Consider the following 25,379-nt stretch of genomic DNA (forward strand, 5'->3'; position numbering starts at 1 on the left):
AGTATAAAGTTCTTTGAACTGAGGGGAATTATCAGGAAGCTCAGTAAAGAGAGGTTTGGGGTATTTCTGGTCTGGATAATATATAATGGCAGCAGCTCCCTTTTTTACACCATCAGTGAACACTGTAGGAGCAAAGGGGATGGGATCTTGAGAGAAAAGTTTAGGTACTAGTAGATGCAAAAGAGGTAAAGAAGCTATCAAATTATTAGAGGGAAAATTATTATCTAATTGTCCTGGAAAACCCATTAAACTTATGAAAAAACGAGAATGGTGGTGTATGAGACATTCTGTATCTGTGAGAGAAAAGGGAAGAATGATTGAATCCGGTTCGCTTCGTAAGACCTGTACCGATCTGTTTCTTCCTTGGCGAACCATGAATGCTAAGGCATTAATCTCAGTAAGGAGTCTTGGAGCTCCACCTACTGGAATATGAAGCCATTTGAGAATTCCATGCTTCTGCCACAGTGCCCCCACTACTGTGGGGGTGGAGTTAAAGATTAGAAGATTTACCAGAGAGGAGGGGGAGAACCAAATGAGGTGAATGTCCTGGAGAGCCTGGTTAACTCTTTCCAGTGCCAAGGAGTCTTCTTGACATACGCTTTGAGGAGGGCTGTTTGTTTCCTTTTAACAGATTGAAAAGTGGTTGCAGGCAGCTAGTAGGCAGATAAAGATACTGCCTAAGCCAATTCAAATTTCCAAGAAAACTTTGTAAAGAAGCAAGAGTGAGATTAGAAGGAAAAGTAACACAAGGTTTTAAAGGACAAATCTGAGCTAGGGAAATCTCTGATCCTAAGAAAGATATTGGAGGAATTAGCTGTATCTTCTCAGGAGCTACATTAAGTCCGCTTCTCTTTAAGGCAGGGATTAGAAAATCATGTAGGGTGGAGAGATCTGTATCTAATTCTCCCCATATTAACACGTCATCCATATAATGAAAAACCTTAAGGCCCTTTTGAATATATGGAAAAAGGGCAGATTTATCAGTCTTTTGACAAATAGTAGGACTATTGGCCATATACTGGGGCAGTACCACCCATTCATATCTGTTGGCAGGGCTGACGTTATTAATAGAAGGAACAGAGAAGGCAAAACATTTACAATCTTGTGGGTGCTAGGGAATAGAGAAAAAACAATCCTGTATATCAATAGCTATGATTGGAATTCCTGTGGGAATTTCAGAAGCAAGAAGCAAACTCCTTTGGGGGGAGCCCCAAACCCACATGTTTTTATTAACTGCACAAAGATCCTTGAGGAGGCTCCATTTTCCTGAGCGATTTTAATCACAAAGACAGGCATATTCCATGGGCTCCGGGAATGATTAATGTGTCCCAAGAACAACTGCTCTTGGACGAGCTCCTTTAAAATTTCTAGCTTCTCCCTGGGCAAAGGCCACTGTTCCACCCAAACAGGCTCATTAGAAAGCCAATCTAAGCAGGGAGTTCTGTTATGAACAGTGTCAGTGTCCTGTAGAGCCATCTGTTGATATTACTGTATCCAGAGAGTCTAGCAAGTCTCTCCCCAATAAGTTGGTGCTTATATCAGTTACTAAAGAATGGAAGCATCCGGTAGTCCCTTATGGATCTTCCCACAAAAGTGAATTTTGTGTGAGAAATGCTTGAGTCAACCCTCCAACACCATGTAAATGAGGTCCAGGGAGGAGTTCCCAACTCTGGGGAACCTCTTCTTGTCTTAAGATTGTTTTGTCTGCCCCTGTGTCAATCAAGCACTTAAAGGGAATATTACCAATCTTTACTGTAATACTTGGGTGACCACTTTCTAAAACAGAGGTGGTCCACAAAATCTCAGGCTCCGAATCTGAGCTGTTCTCTTGCTCCAGCCAGTTATTCCTACACTGGAAGTTCCCACACAATGCGTGTTCCTCCTTCTGCTCACCCTCTGCTATTGTTGCTTGGCATGGTGGGTGGAGTGACTGGTTGGGTCCTAGGCTAGGCTTTTGTTTATGGAAAAGGGGGCGGCACCAAGTGGATGACCTGCTTTATTCCCTCTTGGGGATGGGGCTAAGGGAAGCCCCACACCTAGTTTAAATTCCTGTTTACATTTGGCAGGGGCGTGCTGTTCCTATGGAACCTTGACCAACAATCTCTCCTCCAATGAAACCCTTTCTGGCATCTAGAACAAGGCATTCGTGGTCTCTGACTTCCTGACTGACTGGAGGCTGAGTTGCCCTGACTGGAAGCGGGGTTGTGGCTTATTTTCTGGACATTGGTTACGCCAGTGCCCTTGGAGAACACACTGAAAGCAAGCCCCTTTTCACTTATGTAAGGTAGCTGCATAGGCCTGCATAATAGGTGCTCGAAAAGAGCTTGATCTAAGATCCTGTGTAGCTATAATCCAGGTATCTGGGTGTTCGTTTTTAAGAGTGATACAGGCCTGTCGGATCCGGAAGTATTCCATCCGGAAGTATTCCATACAGGCCTGTCGGATCGCAGGAGGAGAAAATGAGCATCAGTATTATAAATCTTCCTTTCCAAACTCGATTGGACCCTGGCAATGAATTTAGCCAGGGATTCATCTGGTTCATGTTGAAGGGAGAGAATGGGGGCTGAGGCCGCTCCCATGGGTGGTTTTAATCACTCCCATGCTCTTAATGCACAGAGGTGTACCTGATCAAAATACCTGGGTGGAAACTTGCCTTCTGCCTGTTGAATCCCTGTTTCTAATTGACCCATTCCAATCAATGCATCAAAATTCCCCTCTGGCTGATTTTGACTATTTTTCTGCAATTGCTGTAAACATTTGTCGCAAAAAAAATGCCTCCCATTGCAGGAAGAGGGGGCCTGGGAGTGTAGCATGAGTTACATCCTTCCCATCTTGGTGGGTATTAAGGTTCTGAAGTAGGCCTTGTAAAATGGACCTGGTCCATGGAGCATGAACACCATTATCCTTAATAGCCTGGCATAGTCCTTTCAGGTCTGTGGTGGAATACAGATACCAGACCTGAGGTTTTTGTCTAGTGGGGGCAACATTGACCGGGAATGTGTGGACTTGCTCTGATAGCTGTGTAGCAGTCGGGGGAGGAGTCACAAAACTGGAAGCTGCTGGATAAGCAGTGGCCAAAGAAGCGGCTGTGGAATCCACAGGAGAATCTGGACATGTGTCTGACAAAACAAGAGCCTCAAGGAAAGATGCAGAGGGCTTAGGGTAGGTCAGGATTGGGACAGGCTTTGCTTCTTCTTTTAAGCATTTATGGTGCTGAGTAAGTGCTATGACCATTTCCTTTAATTCTTGAACCTCAGCCTCAAGGTCCCTTAGCCTTTTGGTTGGTTGCCCTATATATCCCCTAAAAGCTGCAAAAATGCTCAAAAGCATCCATGGTGTGGCCCCGAGAAAAATGTCCCAGAGATACAAAAATGTGTATAGAAAAAAGAGTACAAGATTTGGAAAAGATCATCCATGGCAGAGAGATCTCAGGAAAAAAATAAGAAAGAAAAGAGAAAAAAAAATCAGTGCCTTAACACAAGGTTGCAGATACCCAAATGGTATACACTTATCTATGATGTCTTCTTGTAAATCTGCTGCTTATGTGTCCCTGTTCTTTTATGCCTGGATAACCTGAGGGTGCTTCTTCCTAAACAAGTGCTCTCTGGGTTGGAGGGAACTCAACTGGAGCCAACCTAGGCTGCTGCATGGAAGAGGTATCAGGAACTCATGCCAAGCTAGTGTCGCAGGAGATAGACTCTAGAACTCTCGGAACCTTAATATAATCTCAAGTGTGTTTACTCAGAAAAGCAGCTGTATTGTACTTGCCAAGTAGGGTGGAAACAGGATGTGACGTAGAGAGGGTAGAACAAAAAAAGACTGGTGGAAATCAGGGTGTACTAGGAGAGGGGGTGGAGCAAAAAGACATGGTGATCCAGTGGGGATTAAACCAATGCCCTGGAGGCATGCCAGTGCTTAGTTAAGCAGGATTAGAGACAGAAGGTTTAAGCCGGGGGGAGCTGGCATACTACCCAACAACCAGGTTAGTGTGACTGGTTTGTTATGCAAGCAACCCAAGTTGAGTCTGGCCTTCACCAAACTGTAGGTAGCTTCAGTGTTGTATTTTCTTTCCCTCTGCCTCTGTTCCTGTCTCTTTGTCTTTGTCTCTTTTCTCTCTCTTTTTTATTAGTGAGTTAGTATTCATTTACAAAATTACATGTCAACAAGAGTATAACTGACACACCATTCACCACCAGAGTTCTGAATCCCCAGTCCCTCTATTGCAAATCACCTTAGTTCTCCCAAGGTTGCAGACATTGGTTAACTGTCATCTCTATAATTATCTGTCTACATTTATACATAATTGCCCCCTTTTTTCTTCCAGGTCCAGTCCTCTCTTCCCCTCTAAGACACTCATGACCCTATTACTACATCCAAATATTCTTCCCCTTTTCTTCCTCTCTCACTGGGTCCTGATGGAACTGGATTTTAGAGCCTTTTTAACCTGTTTCTCCTATCACTTCTCACCCATCAAAATTGTTTTTGAGGTGCAGAAGGTAGGAGTTATGGCTACTAAAATTGCTTCTCCACTGGACTTGGTTATTGGCAGGTTGATTCATACCCCCAGCCTGCTTCTATCTTTCCCTAGTGGGCTAGAGCTCTGTAGAGGAGAGGCTCCAGGACACACTAGTGAGACTGTCCAGAAACCTTCATGGCCTTCATGCTGCCAACAAATCTGCATTCTGATTGTGCCCGTTGTTTATACCCAGTAATTCTGTTTCATAACCCTGCTGTTTCTCTCTGTATTCATGCAGGCAACTATGGAGAAAGTGGAATGGAAGCTTTCAAAGACATGTCAGCTAAGGAAGGGATCTGCATTGCACACTCCTACAAAATCTACAGCAATGCTGGGGAGCAGAGCTTTGATAAGCTGCTGAAGAAACTCATGAGCCACCTTCCCAAGGCCCGTGTGGTGGCTTGCTTCTGTGAGGGCATGACTGTGAGAGGTCTCCTGATGGCTATGAGACGCCTAGGGCTGGCAGGAGAATTTATGCTTCTGGGCAGGTAAGTGACAACAGGACATTCATGTCGAGGTAATGGCAGGGATCAGAAACATTATAAATTGCCTTTGAAGAATCTGAGGTTTTGGAAGTTTATATGATCTGTGTAGTAGAAAAGGAGTTTAAGTAGCCTAACACAGCAGGACCTAGAGATAATCATGGATAGCAAGTAGATATGCCATGTATATATTAATGAATAGGACTCTCCCCTGAAATGGCACTTGTATACTTTGTTTTTACCCATTATGACCTTAACAGTGACTAGAAGTATATCTAGTTGACTAGAAGTAAGGGAAATAAGAAGAGTAAGAAAATTTATGACTTGTAATTCTTTCTCAAATATATTTTCAGAATGGCTGTAGAAACTTGTTTTACAATATAGAATCAAATAACTGTATGTGTTAGATGGAGTGATAAGTCTCAAAAAATCGTAGAACTAAAGTTTGAGAACTAACCTGAATCACAAATAACATTTCTAAAACGTTCTAAGACATTTGAAAATTGAATTACTTTACTCACTTAATAAGTTTGTTATTATTATTGTTGGATCCCTCACCAGACAAGTTTCTAAGAGATTAACTTTTTTATTTTAATTTTTATTTATTCCCTTTTGTTGCTCTTGTTTTTTTATTGTTGTTGCAGTTATTATTGTTGTTGTCACTGATGTCATCGTTGTTGGCTGGACAGAGAGAAATGGAGAGAGGAGGGGAAGACAGAGAAGGGGAGATAAAGATAGACACCTGAAGACCTGCTTCAGCACCTGTGAAGCAACTTTCCTGCAGGTGGGGAGCTGGGGGCTCAAACCAGGTTCCTTATGCCAGTCCTTGTGAGTCACACCACCTGTGCTTAACTCACTGTGCTAATAATGATCGACAAGATCAATAATCAATAACCTAAAAGTAAGAATATAGCAGAAGAGATTTGTGGTCTTCATGTTGAAAGTAGCTAGGAAGTCTATTTTAAATATATTCCAATGTGCCCAAGACTTTACTAATTTTTGCCCAAGCCTGATAGCTAGCATGCAGGTGGGCTGAAAGTATCATGTAGAAAGATAGTGTCTACCTCAAATTTAAAAGCTTCTGTATATCAAAAGAAACCACCACCTAAGCAAATAGACTCCTCAAGAACGAGAGAAGATCTTTACATGCCATACACCAGACAAAAGTTTAATAACCAAAATATATAGAGTTCACAAGACTTAGCATCAAAAAAGCAAATGACACAATTCAGAAGTGGGGAAAGGATATGAACAGAAGAGATACAAAAGGTCAAAAGACATATGAAAATTGCTCCAGGCAGTCTGTCAGTAGCACAGCAGGTTAAGCACACATGGTGCAAAGCACAAGGACCAGCGTAAGGATCCCAGTTTGAGCTCCTAGCTCCCCACCTACAGGGGAGTCTCTTCACAGGCGGTGAGGCAGATCTGCAGCTTTCTTTCTCTCCCCCCTCTGTCTTCCCCTCCTCTCTCCATTTCTCTCTGTCCTATCTAACAACAATGACAATAATAATAACTACAACAATAAAACAGTCAGAATGCTAAACTTTTGCATGTGTTTTATTTTTAATGTGTACTTAACAAATATTGGATGACAAGATATCCATGCAGTGCTCAATGAGACAGGCTTTCAACCAAGACTACTGCATCCTGCTAGATTGTCATTCACACTAGATAAAGGCATAAAAACCTTCTCAGATAAGCAATAGTTGAAAGAATCAACTATGACCAATAGTTGAAAGAATCAAACCTTCCCTGAAAGAAGTTCTGTAAGGTCTCCTATAAACAATAACATCACCATAAACATAACATATATCAGAACACTCTAAAAATCTACAATAATGGCATTAAGACATCTTAAATCTACAATATCTGTAGATGTCAATGGCCTAAATTCACCCATTTAAAGGCACAGAGTAGGAAGATGGATCAGAAAACAAAATACAACAATATGTTGTCTGTAGGAGTCCCACCTGACTCAGCAAGAGAAACACAGACTAGAAGTGAAATGATGGAAAACTACCATACAAGCCAATGAACCACAGAAAAAGAGCAGGAACAGCTATTCTCATATCTGACATGATAGACTTTAATAAAAATAAAATTTAAAAAGATAGGAATGGACATTATTTAATGCTCAGAGGATCAGTCAATCAAGAGGACTTAACAGTTATTAACATCTATGCACCCAATGATAAGCCATTTAAATACATCAAGCATCTACTGAAAGAGCTACAGAAATATATTACCAGCAACACAGTCATGGTAGGGGACTTCAACACCTCACTCTCTCAACTTGACAGATCATCCAGAAAATCAATAAAGAAATGAGGGAGCTAAATGTGGAGATAGATAACCTAGAACGATTGGACATTTTCAGAATCATTCACCCCAAGAAACTGAAATAATTGTTAAATCCTCTTGATTGACTGATCCTCTGAGCATTAAGTAATGTCCATCCCTATCTTTTTAAATTTCCACCAATTGGAAAGAGTATATGTCTGAGAGATAGCCAGTATCCAATGATTGAAGAAGACTAAGTGAAAATAACAGTGAAATCACCTTTTGCTTCTGGCAGCCTTTTTTTTTTTTTTTTTAATAGGACAGGGAAAAATTGAGAGGGGAGAGAGAAAGGAAGGTCTACACCTATAGACCTGCTTCACCACTCATGAAGCACTCCTCATCCGCCATCCCTGTGAGTCCTGGGTGTCAAACCCATGTCCTTGCACTTGGTAATGTGTTCTCTCAACTGGGTGCACCACAATAAGTATTATTATCATTTATTTATTTATTTATTTATTTATTCTCTTTTTGTTGTCCTTGTTGTTTTATTGTTTTAGTTATTATTGCTGTAGTTATTGTTGTTGTTGTTGGATAGGACAGAAAGAAATGGAGAGGGGAGGGGAAGACAAAGAGGGGGAGAGAAAGAGAGACACCTACAGACCTTCTTCACTGCCTATGAAGCAACTCCCCTGCAGGTGGGGAGCCAGTCCTTGCACTTCGTGCCACATGAGCTTAACCCGCTGTGCTAGCAACCGACTCCCACAATAAGTAAATTTAATGAAAATAAAACCAATACAGTAAAGGTTGTTTGTATTCTCACATCTGTATCATCTCAGAGTATCTTACAATCTTGTTAGTTATTACGAAACCATTAATAAAAATTAAAAAGAAATATTTAGTCTTTGAAACCTTGTAAATGAAAATCATCATCATAATCTTAAAATAGTTGTACTGTGACAAATTTCCTCTAATACAGTACTTAAGATTCAAGTACATAGCATTATCATTAAATATATTTCTCTACTTTATCATAATCTTCATTAAATCAGTATTTTTTATCTAACAATATACTGTATGGTTCTCTACCACACATTTCTCTTTACCCATGAGAGACATATGGTACAGAGATAGCTGGAGAGGCAGGGGTACTGCAGTATTGGGTAGATCTCCTATCAGTTTAGATAGGAGAACAAGAAAAAATACACTACAATGAAGTAATTTCATACATTATTTTGTTCTACTCCATTTGTGCTAAACTAGGGAAAAGAAGATTTGGCTATGCTGTAATGGAGAAATATTCTTAAAATAGGACCATGTTTCAACATTGGCATATGTATTTTTAGCAAATATTATAGTGAATTCTCACTGTTAATGTTTCAAAGATTGATTAAACAATAGTCTTGTTTTCAAAGTTAAGAAAAAAAAGCAGGAGTGAGTGGTAGAGATGAATGGATATAAATGGTTCAAAAATTAACCCTTAATCTGTGACCAAATGGAATTTCAATCATTGACCCCACCCCACCCCCACCCCCACTCACAGAAAGTCTAGAAAATACCAAGACTGGACAAGTTTCTGCTCTGAAATGTAGCTTCTACAATGACAGAATGATTGCACAGGTCTCTAGGATAGGCTGCTTCTTAAAGTCAGAGGCTGAGCCACACACAACCATCTCTTCCAGAAAGAAAAGTTGTCATTCTTAGGAGAAAAGAGAGGGTCATATAATATATATATAAATATATGTGTGTGTTTATAAATAAATAAAAATTTATATTATATAAGATATTATATTTTAATATATAATAAAATTATATATAATTTTATTTATAACTGACAAGCAAGGTTAATCTTTTATAACACTGTCTTTTTATTTATTAAATGTTTATTCGAGATTCAGTAGTGGTTAACAAGTTAATAAAAATACAAGGCTTGAAAGAGGTTCTAAAAGACCTCTTATAAACAAGAACATCACCATAATACTTGTCATATATCAGTGCAAATAAAAAAATGTTGAATAATGGTACTACAATATATGAAATCCATAATATCAATAAATGCCAATGGCTTAAACTCACCCATTAAAAGGCACAGAGTGGGAGGATGGATCAGAAAACATAACCCAACCATATGTTGTTTGCAAGAATCCCTCCTGACCCAACAAGACAAATACAGACTTAAAGTGAAAGGATGGAAAACTATCATACAGGCTAATGGACGACAAAAAATGCAGGAACAGCCATTCTCATCTCTGACACAATACGCTTTAAATTAAATAAAGTAATAAAAGATAGGCAAGGCTATTACATAATGATTAGAGGATCAATCAGCCTAGAAGACTTATAATTATTAACATCTGTGCACCCAATGAGGGACCATCTAAATACATCAAACACCTACTGAAAGAACTACAGAAATACATCAATAGTAATACAATAATAGTGGGAGATTTTAACATCCTACTCTCACACTTAGATCAACAAGGCAGAGAATCAACAAAGAAACAAGAGAATTAAAAGAAGAGATGGACATACTAGACCTCCTGGATATTTTTCAGAGTTCTTCACCACAAAAAACTTGAATACACATTCTTTTCAAATCCACACAACACATACTCAAGGATAGACCACATATTAGGTCACAAAGACAGCATCCCAAATACCTTCTCAAACCACAGTGGAGTAAAGCTAAAATTTAACAACAAACAGAGAATTACTAAAAGACACAGAATTTGGAAACTAAACAACATAATGCTTAAGAACCACTGGGTCAGAGAGATACTCAAGCAAGAAATTCAAATGTTCCTGGAAACAAAAATGAAGACGAAAGCTATCAAAATATTTGAGACACAGCTAAAGAAGTACTAAGAGGGAAACTCATAGCCATACAATCACATATTAAATAACAACAACAACAAAAAGCTCAAATAAACAATCTTACTGCACACCTTAAGGACTTAGAGGAAGAGGAACAAAAGAACACTAAAGCAACCAGAAGGACAGAAATCACTAAAATTAGAGCAAAAATAAACAACATTGAAAATAAGAACCATACAAAATATCAATGAAGCCACATGTTGGTTCTTTGAAAATTAAAACAAGACTGACAAACCCCTAGCCAGAGTCACTAAAAAGAAAAAAAAAAGACTCAAATTAATAGAATTATGAACGATAGAGGAGGTATAACTGACACCACAGAAAATCTTGCGAAATTTCTATTAAAAACTATATGCCATCAAGCTAGAGAATGTGGAAAAAATGTAAGAATTCCTAGAATTATATGCCCTTCCAAAACTGAACCAAGAGGAACTACAAAACCTAAATGCACCAATAACAGACAAAAAAAAAAAAAAAAAACCAAAACAGTTATTAAGAATCTCCCCAACAACAAAATCCTGGACCAGATGGCTTCACAAACGAATTCTACAAAACCTTCAGGAAACAGTTAGTACCTATGCTTCTAAAGCTCTTCCACAAGATTGAAGAAACAGGAACACTCCCTTTCACCTTTGATGAAGCCAACATCACTCTGATACTCAAAGCAGATAGAGACACAACAAAAAAGGAAAACTACAGACCAATATCTCTGATGAACATAGACGCCAAAATATTAAACAAGATCTTGGCCAACTGGATACAGCAGCACATCAAAAAGATTGTTCATCACGACCAAGTGGGATTCATCCCAGGAATGCAAGGCTGGTTCAACATCCGTAAGTCAATCAATGTCATTCACCACATCAATAAAAGCAAAGCCAAAAACCACATGATTATCTCAATAGATACAGAGAAAGCCTTTGACAAAATCCAACACCCATTCATGATCAAAATACTACAAAAAAAAAAAAGGAAATAGATGGGAAATTCCTCAAGATAGTGGAGTCCATATATAGAAAACCTATAGCCAACATCATACTCAATGGACAAAAGCTGAAATCATTCCCCCTCAGATCGGGGACTAGACAGGGCTGTCCACTGTCACCGTTACTCTTCAACATAGTATTGGAAGTTCTTGCCATAGCAATCAGGCAAGAGAATGAAATAAAATAAATACAGGTTGGAAGGGAAGACGCCAAGCTCTCACTATTTGCAGGTGATAGGATAGTATACATAGAAAAAATTTAAGAATCCAGAAGAAAATTACTGGAAGTTAATAGGCAATATAACAAGGTGCCAGGCTACAAAATCAAAGTACAAAAAAAAAAAAATCAGTGGCATTTCTTTATGCAAACACTAAGTCTGAAGAGAAGATATCCAGAAATCACTCCCATTCACTTTTGCTGCAAAATCACTAAAATACCTAGGAATGAAGATGAACAAAGAAGTGAAAGACTGATACCAAGAAAAGTAAAGACACCTCATGCTCATAGATTGGAAGAATAATATCATCAAAATGAATATTCTCCCCAGAGCCATTTACAAATTTTATAATTTTAGATGTTTTCTTTGTTACTATTGTCTTATTTGTCAAACATTTTGCTAGTAGTGTGGTACTGTTATTACAATGTTTGTTTGTTTTGGTTTATTTTAAAAATTAAATTGTGTTACCTAAATAGTTCTTATCTTCCAAAATTTTGTTAGATTTTTTTAAATATTTATTTTATTTATTTATTCCCTTTTGTTGCCCTTGTTGTTTTATTGTTGTAGTTATTATTGTTGTTGTCATTGTTGGATAGGACAGAGAGAAATGGAGAGAGGAGGGGAAGACAGAGAGGAGGAGAGAAAGATAGACACCTGCAGACCTGCTTCACCGCCTGTGAAGTGACTCCCCTGCAGGTGGGGAGCCGGGGTTTGAACTGGGATCCTTATGCCGGTCCTTGTGCTTTGCGCCACCTGCGCTTAACCCGCTGCGCTACAGCCCGACTCCCGTTGTTAGATGTTTTAGTTATTTTTTTCACAAAAACTATAAGAGCACTTTTCTAAGATTAAAATTAATAAATTATAATTAATTTAGGGGTTTTAAATAACTTAATCACTTCTTCATTACGTTGCTACCCATGTAAATATCTCTACTTACTATATACAGCACTGTGATCTGGAATTGAGTGTCCCCATGAGGGTGGTGACTAAATTATAGTGGAGGGAGGTACACTACCACCATGAGTCCTGGGCAGATTGATTTACAGAATAAAACATTTGATTTGTTAGAGCTTTCTGTGCCCTCATATTCAAATATCCTGTTATCCAAACAGCAAGAGACAGTTGTCTTTTGTGTAGCTCACTCATGTGGTCTGAGAAGACAGTGCTATCTTAATCAAACAAACACACAGACAAAGTTCATTAAATACAACTTCTCTTTCTGTAGGATCTTAGTTCTGATGATAATCCAGAAAAGTGTTAGGATGTATCAAGACTCAGTGTGGCAATCTTCCAAGATGAATATAACTCCATAATTCCATTTTTCAGCACCCATAGCATATGGACTGTGTGGGGAAACAATGGGAAAAGTCAGTGGCAAAAAATCTTGTGGGAAAATTTCACTTATAGAAATCCTAACATAATTTTAAGATTTCAAAGTAGAAATGAAGCATTTCAGTTTTTTTAGCAGAGCATTTGTACATTTTGAGGCCATATCGTAACTGAAGCAGTGGTGAAACCTAGCATTTGCATAACGGTTGAAGATTACAAGTGATTTTCTGTCTATTTGCCATTTAATCCTCCTGCTCAGTAAATGTGTGGTGGCTATTTGTGAAACTGTGTCCAGATGGCTGGAAAGCAGACATTAGTTACCCCAATACTCTCTGGAACAGTAACTGCTACTGTTGAATCATAAAAACCTCTAAATAAAATTTTCAAATTGCATTTAATTTCTAGGGCTGGGGAGATTTGCAGTAGAAAGCCATACTTCCTTTTTAAAAATTTTATTTATTTTATTTTAATGAGAGAGAGAAATACATAGAGAAAGAAATAGACAAATAGACCATTACTCTGCTCAGCTCTGGCTTATGGTGGTGCTAAGGATTGAATCTGAAATATTGGAACCTCAAGCATGGAAATCTATTTGCAGAACTACTGTGCTATCTCCCCAGTCCATCCTCAGATGGCTGAGAAAAACCTCTAACATGGAAGATAGCACAAGTAACATAAAACACTGTTTGGAATAAATAGGAAACTACCTCAGAGAGGTGAAACATGGAAATAAAGAGCTAGTCTTCAAGACATGAGAAAATGTTGCTTCCTGCAAATAGAATAATAGTGGGAGTGAGTGGAGGACATAACATAATGGTTATGCAAAAAGACTCCCCTGCCTTGAGACTCCAAAATCCCAGGTTCAGTCCCTCATGCCATCATAAGCCAGAGTTGAGCAGTGCTCTGGTAACAACAAGAACAATAATAATAGTTATTATTAAAATAAATTAATAAAGAAAAGTGGAGCCAGGGAAAGAATTCCACATTAAAGTAACACAGGACTATCATGCATGAAGCTTCAGTGGTTCCAAGTTCTATCCCTTTCACTGAATATAACAGTGCATCTCTCTCTCCTATTTCTCTCTCTCATAATATTATGTAAATAAATATTTAAAACTATCTTACAAGAAATAATTAAAACTAACCAAAAACCTACAAAAATATATAATAAGAACAAAATCTTGGTAATGAAAATAAAGGTTTTTAGAGAAATGCGTAGAAAATATGTTTTGCCATGTGTATGGCTCAGGCTTGAGTGCTGGCACCATATGAAAACACAAATTCATTTACTGGTGTGGATGGGAGAGACAGGGCATCAGTGCTATGGTACCTCTCTCTCTGAAGGAGAAATTGATGTGGGATTAATGATACTGAATATACATGAATCTTTAACTCCACAAAATGCAAATTATATATGATAAAAAAGAAAGAAAGAAAGAGAGAAAATAAAACAGATAACATAAGGACATGAAAAAAAACAGACAAAATAAAACTGCCTACCAGACTTCCCTGGACAAACAACCCCACCAATGTGTCCTAGAGCTCTGCTGCCTCAGAGGCCTTCCTCACTAGAGAAAGAGAGAGACAGGCTGGGAGTATGGATTAACCTGTCAATGCCCATGTTCAGCGGGGATGCAATTACAGAAGCCAGACCTTCAATCTTTTGCATCCCACAATGACCTTGGTTCCATGCTCCCAGGGGGTTAGAGAATAAGAAAGCTATCCGGGGAGGGGATAGGATACAGAGTTCTGGTGGTGGGAATTGTGTGGAGTTACACACCTCTTATCCTATGGTTTAATCAATGTTTCCTTTATATAAATAAAAATTTTTTTTAAAATGTCAAAGAATAGTATGTAGTAGAGAAAACTAAAGCACTGAAGATGACACCTGATCCAACATGAATATTAGCAGTTTGAGAAAGAGTAAATAAAGGTAATTGGTCGCTAAACTCTACTTAAAGAAGATTTCCCAAAATTTTCCCATTAATATTGCCTTCACAATCAGTAGGTGAAACTCATCCCTTCCCTATGTAAAGACACATACATTTTAGATAACTGGAGAACACGGGAAGCAGTCGCATCTTACAAAGTAAGAGGGGGAGACTTCTGGAAGCAGGGCAACAGAGCAGCAGCAGTTGTGTTTCTCTCCTTTCTTCTCCTGGGTCAACTAGGAATGCCAAAGGAGACCAACTGGGACTGCAACAAGACAGGACTAGAATGACTTCAGGAACCCACCAAATCACCAATGAGTGCAAATACATGCAGCTTGAGGACAGAGAGGAGCCTAGGGAGAGATTAAGTGGCTGGTAACATTCCGGCAGTTTACCAGTTGAAACTCCACCTCCAGTTTGTTTCACCAACAAAAAGATGGCTGAAAGGAGGAGAGGACTCCCCTAAGACTCACCAAAAGTCTCCGTTGCTACTGCCATCAGAGGCTGGAGGAGCAAGGGGGAGACCCTGTGTTGACACCAGGGGACAGAGAACTAACAAGGAAACTCAGGAAAAGATCTATAACTCAGTGGCCTAGCAGTGGGGCTGTGAGAGTCTCTTTGCATAACTACTGGATTATCTCTGCCCCACCCTGCTTTATATCTTGATCAGGAGTCAGTGATTAAGCTAAGCAGCCTACTTCTTAGTTTAAAAACCCTCAGGTTCCCATAGCCTACAGGGAATAAAAAAAAAAAAAAAGAGGATTTTAAGCCACTGTGCTCCAATTCAGGGATTAAAATAATATTGAAAAAACTGTAAATTTCCACAACTGTGAACCCTTTAATTACATTAAACACAAGTAAATCCAGGCAAAGTGTAGCCAGATCAAAAGCTGACTATTTTACCAAACCTGGATTGATAAAACTGTCTTCTTCACCCTGTCAGTAAAAATTTGATTCCTTACCCATTTTGCCTATGACTTGAAATTAATTCAACTACAGTCATCCCTTGTTTATCATGGTTAATGTGTTCCAGACTCTACCAAGATAAGTAAATTTCCACAAAGTAGAATTCTTTATAAATCAAATATTTTCATAGTTAAAGCATAGAAAACCTGTTTATAACCTTCTAAATACAGTTTTTAACATTACTAGAGCCCTCTAGACATGAAATAATACCCCTTTAGCTTTACTTCCTTGATTAAAGAGACAGTAGCACACAGTAGCTATTGCACAGATGTTCTTTTCATCTTTATGGATGGAGCAAATGGTAGACTCATTCAAATCGTAATGGCAAGCCACTTCCATAATTTTCTTGCCATCTTTGATCATATCCAAGAGTTTTACCTTCTCCAGGATGATAAACATCTTCCTTCAGTGCTTAGTTTCATTGTCAGAAGGCTTAGAAGCAGCGGCACGTTTAGGCGCCATTGTGATTCTTAGATAAAGGTTCTCAGAAATCGCATCTGATGCATGCTTAACAATGTAGGACAATGTATGAGAGAAACACACTCTGATTGGCTTGATTTCACCACACCTGATTTCAAAAACACACAAGGAGTGGCAGAGTGGCTGCATCTGACAACAAAAACTTCTCATATAAGCAAGAGTTGAAAGAATCAACTATCACCATGCCTGCCCTGAAAGAAGTTTTGAAGGGTCTCCTATAAACAGTCAGACCACCATCAGTATGCCATATATCAGAACACTCTAAAAATCTACAAGAGTAACGCTAAAATGTTTTCACTCTTTGATATCAATAAATGGCAATGGCCTGAACCCACCTATTAAAAAGCACAGAGTAGGAAGATGGATCAGAAAATGCAACCCAACAATATGCTGTTTACAGGAAACGCTCCTTAGTCAACAAGACAAACACAGACTCAAAGTGAAATGACGGAAAACTATCATACAAGCCAGTGGCCCACAAAAAAGGGCAGAAACAGCTATTCTCATATCTGACATGATAGGCTTCAAAATAAATAAAATTTAAAAAGATAGGGATGGACATTACTTAATGCTCAGAGAATCAGTCAATCAAGAGGATTTTATAATTGTTAACATCTATGCACCCAATGAGAAGCCATCTAAATACATCACACATTTACTGAAGGAGCTACAGCAATATATGGACAGCAACACAGTCATAGTAAGGAACTTCAACACCCCACTCTCTCAACTTGACAGATGATCCAGGCAGAAAATCAATAAAGACAAGAGGGAGCTCAATGAGGAGATAGATAAACTAGAATTATTGGACATTTTCAGAGTCATTCTTCCTAAGAAACTGGAATACACATTTTACTCAAGTGCACATGGGACACTCTCAAGGATAGACCATATGTTAGGCTACAAAGGCAGCATCAGCAAATTTCAGAGCATTGAAATCATCCCAAGCATCTTCTCACACCACATTGGAATAAAACTAACACTTAACAATCAACAAAAGATTAGTAACAATCATTTTACTCAAGACCACATGGGTCATTCTCAAGGATAGATCATATGTTAGGCCACAAAGGCAGCATTAACAAATTCAAGAACAATGAAATCATCCCAACCATCTTCTCAGACCACAGTAGAATTAAACTAACACTAAACAGCCAACAAAAGATTAGTGATAGTCCCAAAATGTGTAAGCTCAACAGTACACTGCTTAACTACTGGGTCAAAGAAGAAATCAAGGAAGAAATCAAAATGTTTCAAGAGTTCAATGAAAATGAAGACACAAGCTATCAAAATATTTGGGACACAGCTAAGGCAATACTGAGAGGGAAGTTTATAGTCATATAAGCTCACATTAGGAAACAAGAAAATACACAAATCAAAAGCCTGATTGCACATTTTAAAGACCTAGAAGAAGAAGAACAAAGGAACCCTAAAGCAATCAGAAGGACAGAAATAAGTAAAGTTAGCGCAGAAATAAATAACATTTAAAATAATAAAACCATAAAAAATATCAACGAAAGTAAATGTTGGTTCTTCGAAAGAGTGAACAACATCGACAAAACTTTAGCCAGACTCACATAACAAAAAAGGGAGAAGACCCAAATAAATTGGATTGTAAATGAAAGAGGAGATACCATAACAGACACCACAGAAATTCAACAGATCATGTAAGGCTTCTATGAACAACTATATGCCACCAAGCTAGAGAACCTGGAAGAAGTGGACAATTTCCTAGATTCCTAAAAAGTTCTAAAATAAAGTAAAGAAGAACTAGATAACATTAGCAGGCCCATAAAAGCTAATGAAATTGAAACAGTTATCAAAAACCTTCCCAAAAATATAAGTCCTGGACCAAATGGTTTTACAAAGGAATTCTAAAGAACCTTGAAAGAAGAACTAATACCTCTACTTTTAAAAGTCTTCCAGAAGATTGAAGACACTGGAATATTCCCTTCCAGCTTCTATGAAGCCAACGTCACTTTCATACCAAAAGCAGACAGGGACACAACTAAAAAAAAAATGCACACCAATTTCTCTGATGAATATAGATGCTAAAATATTGAACAAAATTCTAGCCAACCGGATACAGCAGTATATTAAAAAGATTGTTCATTATGACCAAGTGGAGTTTATCCCAGGGATGCAAGATTGGTTTAGCATATGTAAATCTATCAATGTGATCCACCACATCAATAAAAGCAAGACCAAAACCACATGTTTGTATCAATAGATGCAGAGAAAGCCTTTGCCAAAATACAGCATCCCTTTATTATCAAACACTACAAAGAATGGGAATAAATAGAAAAATTCCTGAAGATAGTGGCCTCTCTATATAGCAAACCTACAACCAACATCATACTCAATATTCAAAAACAGGAAGCATTTCTCCTTAGATCAGGTACTAGACAAGGCTGCCCACTATCACCATTATTCTTCAACATAGTGTTGGAAGTTCTTTCCATAGCAATCAGGCAGGAGCAAGGAATTAAAGGGATACAGATTGGAAGAGAAGAAGTCAAACTCTCCCTATTTGCAGATGACATGATAGTATACATAGAAAAACCTAAGGAATCCAGCAAGAAGCTTTTGGAAATCATTAGGCAATACAGTAAGTTGTCAGGCTACAAAATTAACATGCAAAAGTCAGGGGCATTCCTCTATGCAAACACTAAGTTAGAAGAAATTGAAATCTAGAAATCAATTTCTTTTACTATAGCAACAAAAACAATAAAATATCTAGGAATAAAAATAGCCAAGGAAGTGAAAGATTTGTATACTGAAAATTATGAGTCACTATTCAAGGAAATTGAAAAAGACACAAAGAGGGAGTCGATTGGTAGTGCAACAGGTTAAATGCATGTGCACAAAGCACAAGAACTGGAGTAAGGATCCTGGTTCTAGCCCCCAGCTCCCCACCTGCAGGGGAGTCACTTCACAGGCAGTGAAGCAGGTCTACAGGTGTTTATCTTTCTCTCCCCCTCTCTGTCTTACCCTCCTCTTTACATTTCTCTCTGTCCTATCCAATAACAAAGACATCAACAACAACAATAAAACAACAAGGGCAACAAAAAAGGAATAAATAAATAAATATAATAAAATTAAGAAAGAAAAAGACATAAAGAAGTGGAAAGATATCCTATGGTCATGGGTTGGAAGAATTGACACCATCAAAATGAATATACTACCCAGAGCCATCTACAAATTTAATGTTATCCCCATCAAGATCCCAACCACAGTTTTATGAGCATAGAATAAATGCTACAAATGTTTATCTGGAGCCAGAAAAGACCTAAAATAGTCAAAACAATCTTGAAAAGAAAGAACAGAACTAGAGTCATCACACTCCCAGATCTCAAATTCTATTATAGGGCTGTTGTCATCAAAACTGCTTAGTACTGGAACATGAATAGACACATTGAACAGTGGAATAAAATTGAGAGCCAGAAGTAAGCCCCCATACCTATGGACATCTAATCTTTGACAAAGGTACCCAGATTATTAAATGGGGAAATATAAGTCTCTTCAACAAATAGTGTTGGAAAAAATGGGTTGAAACATGCAGAAGAATGAAACTGAACCACTATATTTCACCAAACACAAAAGTAAATTCCAAGTGGATTAAGGACCTGAATGTTAAACTGGAAACTATTATATACTTAGAGGAAAATATTGGCAGAACTATTTTCCACATAAATTTAAAGACATCTTCAATGAAATGAATCCAATTACAAAGAAGACTAAGGCAAGCATAAACCTATGTGACTGGGGAGTTGGGCAGGTTAATCGCACGTGGCACAAAGCCAAAGGACTGGCAGAAGGATCCCGGTTCAATTCCCCAGCTCCCAACCTATAGGGGAGTCGCTTCACAGTCATTGAAGCAGGTCTGCAGATGTCTATCTTTCTCTCCCCCTCTCTGTTTCTTTCTCTGTTTGATTGTCAGGGACAACAACCAGATAACACTTCACTCCTGTGAGAATGTCACAGATCAGAAAAGGTATCAGCAGCAAATACTGGAGAGGTTGTTGGGTCAAAGGAACCTCCTGCACTGCTGGTGAGAACATAAATTGGTTCAGCCTCTGTGGAGAACAGTCTGGAGAACCCTCAGAAGGCTAGAAATAGACCTACCCTATGATCCTGCAAGTCCTCTCCTTGGGATATATCCTAAGGAACCCAACACACCCATCCAAAAAGATCTGTGTACACATATGTTCTTAGCAGCACAATCTGTAATAGCCAAAACCTAGAAGCAACCCAGGTGTCCAACAATAGATGAGTGGCTGAGCAAGTTGTGATCTATATACACAATGGAATACTACTCAGCTATTAAAAATGGTGACTTCACCATTTTCAGCCCATCTTGGATGAACCTTGAAGAATTCATGTTAAGTGAAATAAGTCAGAAACAGAAGGATGAATATGGGGTGATCACACTCTCAGGCAGAAGCTGAAAAACAACGTCAGAAGAGAAAAAATACAAGTAGAACCTGAAGTTGAATTGGTATATTGCACCAAATTAAAAGAATCTGGGTGGGTGGCATGGAGAATACAGGTGCAAAAATTATGACAGAAGACTTAGTGTGGGTTGTATAGTTATATGGAAAACTGGGAAATGGTATGCATGTACAAACTATTGTATTTACTCTCAAATGTAAAACATTAATTCTCCAATAAAGAAGGTAAAAAAGAAAGAGAAAGAAAGAAAGAAAGAAAGAAAGAAAGAAAGAAAGAAAGAAAGAAAGAAAAAGAAAGTAATTGATTACAAAGATTGGGGATCACTGACAGAAACTTTTTTTTTTTTTTGCCTACAGGGTTATTGCTGGGCTCGGTGCCTGCACTATGAATCCATTGCTCCTGGAGACCATTTTTCCCATTTTGTTCCTCTTGTTGTTATTATTGTTGTTGTTGGATAGGACTATTGTTGCTATTGTTGCCATTTCTATTATTGTTGTTAGGACAGAGATAAATTGAGAGGGGAGAGGAAGACAGAGACAGTAAGAGAAAGACACCTGCAATCCTGCTTCACTACAGGTGAAGCAACTCCCCTGCAGGTGGGGAGCCAGGGAGCTCGAAAGGGGATCCTTGTTCTGGTCCTGGCTTTTAGTGCCATGTGCGCTTAACACGTTGTGCTACTGCCCAGCTTCCAGTGAGAAACATTTAAAAGACATGAAATAAAGAAGGGAGGGAGGAGAAAATCTACAGTTGAGTATTGGGACATCCACTATTAAGGAAGTTTTTTTTTTTTTTTTCAGCACTATCTACTAAGTTTGATCGCCAGGCACCACTTTAAAATCTACAGTTGAGTACTGGGACATACACTATTAAGACAATATTTTTTTTTCAGCACTATCTACTAAGCTTTATCGCCAGACACCACTTTGTTACCAGCCACAAATTGAATGAATCTTCCAAAACTTTCGCTACCTCAGAGTGCTTGCATATAGTTTTCTTCCAATCAAAATGCTCTCTTTATAGTTTTCTTTTAATTTCTTTTTAATATTTATTTATTCTCTTTTGTTGTTTTATTGTTATAGTTATCATTGTTGTTGTTGATGCCATCATTGTTGGATAGAAGAGAGAGAAATGGAGACATGAGGGGAAGACAGAGTTTAAAGTTCACTATAAGTTCACAATTTTTGATCACATACAGACTATATACTACATTATCCTACCCTGTCAGTAGACTAATAGTAAGGCCCGCTCTCCATATCCTCGTTCCTTGATCACATGTACTCCATATATCAATATTCTGCCTTAAAGCTTTTCTCTGTCTACCTCTCCCTTGCTGGTATAATTAACGTATTTTTCTAATTGACTCTCTTACCCAATAGCCACTAATCATTCCTGGACGCTCCTCTACCTCTATCAATTCTCTTCATTCCTTAGACCCTTCACAATGAGGGTTCTGACCTTTAAAACCCATCATTATTGTCACATGTGAAAAATGTTCTTTGTTCCCTTCTGCTATTTAAACCCTGCTTTCTGTACAGTAGATGGATTGTTTGCAACTAAATGGTCCCGTAGTCTCTTCCTGTTGCTAGTCACTAGACTTAACATGAGAGGTCAGTCTGGCTTACCTCTGTTGTGAAGCCACCATGCTTGCATATTTATCTGATAAATATTCATTTTGCTTATAAGATAATAAGTTCTACTTTGCTAGGCTCAGGGAATAAGACAGGTCACCTACCAAATTATGAGTCGAGTCGTTCCGTGCTGCCTTGAAATTAACATCTACTTATAATTGCCTTTCCAAATAAGTTATGTATTATACAGAGCAGATATAGTCTCCATCTTGTTTGTTAATGTATTCTTATTTAAATAGTGGCTTGCAAACTATGTTCTGTGAAGTAAATTGAATATTTAGTACAGGATATCATCTGAGAGGAAGTAATATCAAAGGACAATTGAGTAATGGCCTTCACTGAATAGATTTCCCATAAAGAAGGAATTTAAAAAGTAAACTTGCTGTGTAAATCATTGGTTAGAGCCTCCTTCATAATAAACTAGGTCTAAAATAAAGGCAATCCATTACCCAATGATTCATTCACCACAGAGTATTTGTGTATCATCATCACATGACATCTGTAACATCCAAAAGAATTGAGTTTATGGTATTACAATGTTTCCAATGTTTTCTCTTATTTCCTTATTCATGAAAGTCTTGTCCCCTGTCACCATGGTTAAACTTGCCTCTTCATTTTTTTTATTTTTGAAATGTTTTATTTATTGTATTTTAATGAGATAGGAAGTAGAAGGATGAGAGAGAGCCAGAGGTTGAGGGAGAGAGGCAGACACAGAAACAAAGGCTATCTTCTTAGTAAGTTAGGATTAACTTCCTAGCTGAAGAAAATACAGTGGTGGCAATTTTCTTCCTCCTATCAGCATAAACAGGACTTTCTGCTGCTTTATTCAAAGTGGCCTTGATCAGCTGTCTTAGAAACTGCTACTTCTACTAGAGTCCACTGATAATCCAAAACAAATATTACTCTATTTACACAAAAGAGAAAAAAGAAAAAGAACCTGTTAAGCTTGTTGCTACAAGATACTATGTGAATGCTGATAACTCCATAAAATATAAACCACATTGTCCTCTGGAATGTTTTCTTTGGGGGTGGGGTATGAACATGCTGAACACTGAATTAATAATGCTAGTTTTATATAAATACTGCTTTCTGTGTCAAAGCCTTGGTGCCTTATCTGTCTGTCTGCCTGCAAATCTAATAACAAGAGAAACCAACAGCAGAAAGTACTGCTCATTTCTGGCTTATGGTCATATACTAGGAATTGAATCTGGGGCCTCAGAGCCTCAGGCATGAAAGTCTTTTGCAGAATAATTATGCTATCTCTGGGTCCTGCCCATTATTTAAGCACCACCCTATGTATCTGAATCTGTTCATCCTAATCTCTCTCTCTCTCTGTGTGTGTGTGTGTGTGTGTGTGTGTGTGTGTGTGTGTGTGTGTGTGTGTGTGTGTGTCTTTGCTGCTCATTCCATTTCCCATTTCTGCTCATTCCATTTCCCATTTCTCTCTTTCCTGGTGAATGTTAATATTGTAGCTTCTGTTTTGAATGCCTATCTTCTTGTCAAGGACCTTTGTGAGTCTGAATCTCCCATGGCTGGAGAAGAACCTGGAAACATACACTGTGTACAAAAATTAAAGTTTTTTTTTCCACACTAGAAATTATATTAAGACATTAATCTTACAGAGCTGTGTAAGCAGGGGACACCACAACCATTACTCAGAGAGTGATTTGCAGGTGAATCCAAAAGAGATTCAAAGAAGTATCTAGGCAGAGCTGCAAGAATATCAATGCAGGGGCCAGGTGGTGGCACACCTGGTTGAGCGCATGTGTTATAGTGCACAAGGGCCCATGTTTGAGCCCTCAGTCCCCACCTGCAGGGGATATTCTTTTCAAATGATGAGGCAATGTTGCACGTATCTCTCTGACTCTCCCTCTCTATCACTCCCTTCCCTCTTGATTTCTGGCTGTCTCTATCCAGTAAATAAAATAAAGATAATAAGAAATTAAGAAAAAGAATACCAATGCAATAATTGAGGAGCATTTGCTTAGCGTCTAAACTAAAGGAGTGATGTTACTTAATAGCAAGCTTTGGATAACCACTGCTTGAACATCAATACTTGAGAGACAGGGATTCATGAGATTAACACAGGTCTATTTGGGTGGTAGCAATCTGAGAAGACAATGGAGCAAAGTCTCTAAAAAATGTCTCATTCCTGGGCTGGAGTCTGGAGGTAGAGTTAGTGTGAAAGGTTTTCACCTGGAGGTCATTATGATGAGCATCAGAGACTTCCCTCAAGGACACTTGTTTATTTTCCCCTCTCCATCCAGGATTGGCTCCTGGTTGGTCAGACATGCATGCACAGTGAGTGAGAACATTTCTTTCTAGGCTTTACAACAAATAAGTATTTTGTCAAGGAGCAGAGTGAAGGTCATGGGCATGGGCAGGGGGCATGGATAATACATGGTAGCTATGTTAAGCAATAGAATTGTGTTCTGCTTGTCAGTAATAATGGGTAGAGGGGGTGACTAAGAAACTATGCATGGTGACTTTACACAGCATGGAACACTTGCCAGACAGGGTAGACTTTCCCTGACTGGCACAGCAGCTAGATGGTTAACATTTTAAACCTGAGTCAGTCCTTCCTCTCTACATCTTAGTCTCCTCTTCATTTATCATTGGTTCCTCATTGCCAAAGACACAGAGAACTCAGAAGATTTATGGCTATTTTGAAAAACTAGAAACTGGAAGCCCATGAAAGAAGTCCAGATTCTGGGTACTTTCTCTTCTCTCTTTTTGATGATTTAACACACAGGAAGTTAGAACAGATCTCTTCAAGTGGGCTTGCAGACAGATGTTTCATTATCTTGTTATTTATGGCTATTTAAACTCTGATGCAGGGGATTTTCAGAAGCTCATTGGACCACTACCTTTGCTTTCAAATGTCCTGACTGACAGTGCCCTCTTTTGTGCGTATTTTTAGAATTGAGATTCTACAGATTAGAAGAGGAAGAACTGAGCCTTTCTCCTATGTGACAAAATTGTCCAGTCCCTAAAGGAAAATGGTTGTTGATAAAATCTCTGTTGGTGCTCTTGTTCCTTTATGTAGATTTTTGAAGATCTTTTCTGTATTCACTACACTTTCTTATTAGTCTCTGTGTTTAGGGATTAACATTTCCAATGGTTTGTACCTGAAAATGTTGCTTCAGAGAGGAGAGGGATTGGTGAGGAATCAGAGAAGGTAATGATGAGAACACTGAGTGCTGGTACATGCTGACTGAATTCTGGTTGCATACTGTCTCTT

At 38.4% G+C, this 25,379-nt stretch overlaps 1 protein-coding gene across 2 annotated transcripts in view; it reads left to right on the top strand.

Moving 5' to 3' along the window:
• GRM5 (glutamate metabotropic receptor 5) overlaps window positions 1–25,379 on the top strand; it is a 654,830-nt gene that overhangs the window by 290,669 nt on the left and 338,782 nt on the right. For both annotated transcript variants that reach the window (XM_007534501.3, XM_060176672.1), the window contains exon 3: window positions 4,755–5,004. In XM_007534501.3, coding sequence (XP_007534563.2) covers window positions 4,755–5,004 — 250 coding nt within the window. The remainder of the gene's footprint in view (window positions 1–4,754; window positions 5,005–25,379) is intronic.

This window comes from Erinaceus europaeus, chromosome 17 (genome assembly GCF_950295315.1).
Source record: "Erinaceus europaeus chromosome 17, mEriEur2.1, whole genome shotgun sequence".
Taxonomy (NCBI): domain Eukaryota; kingdom Metazoa; phylum Chordata; class Mammalia; order Eulipotyphla; family Erinaceidae; genus Erinaceus; species Erinaceus europaeus.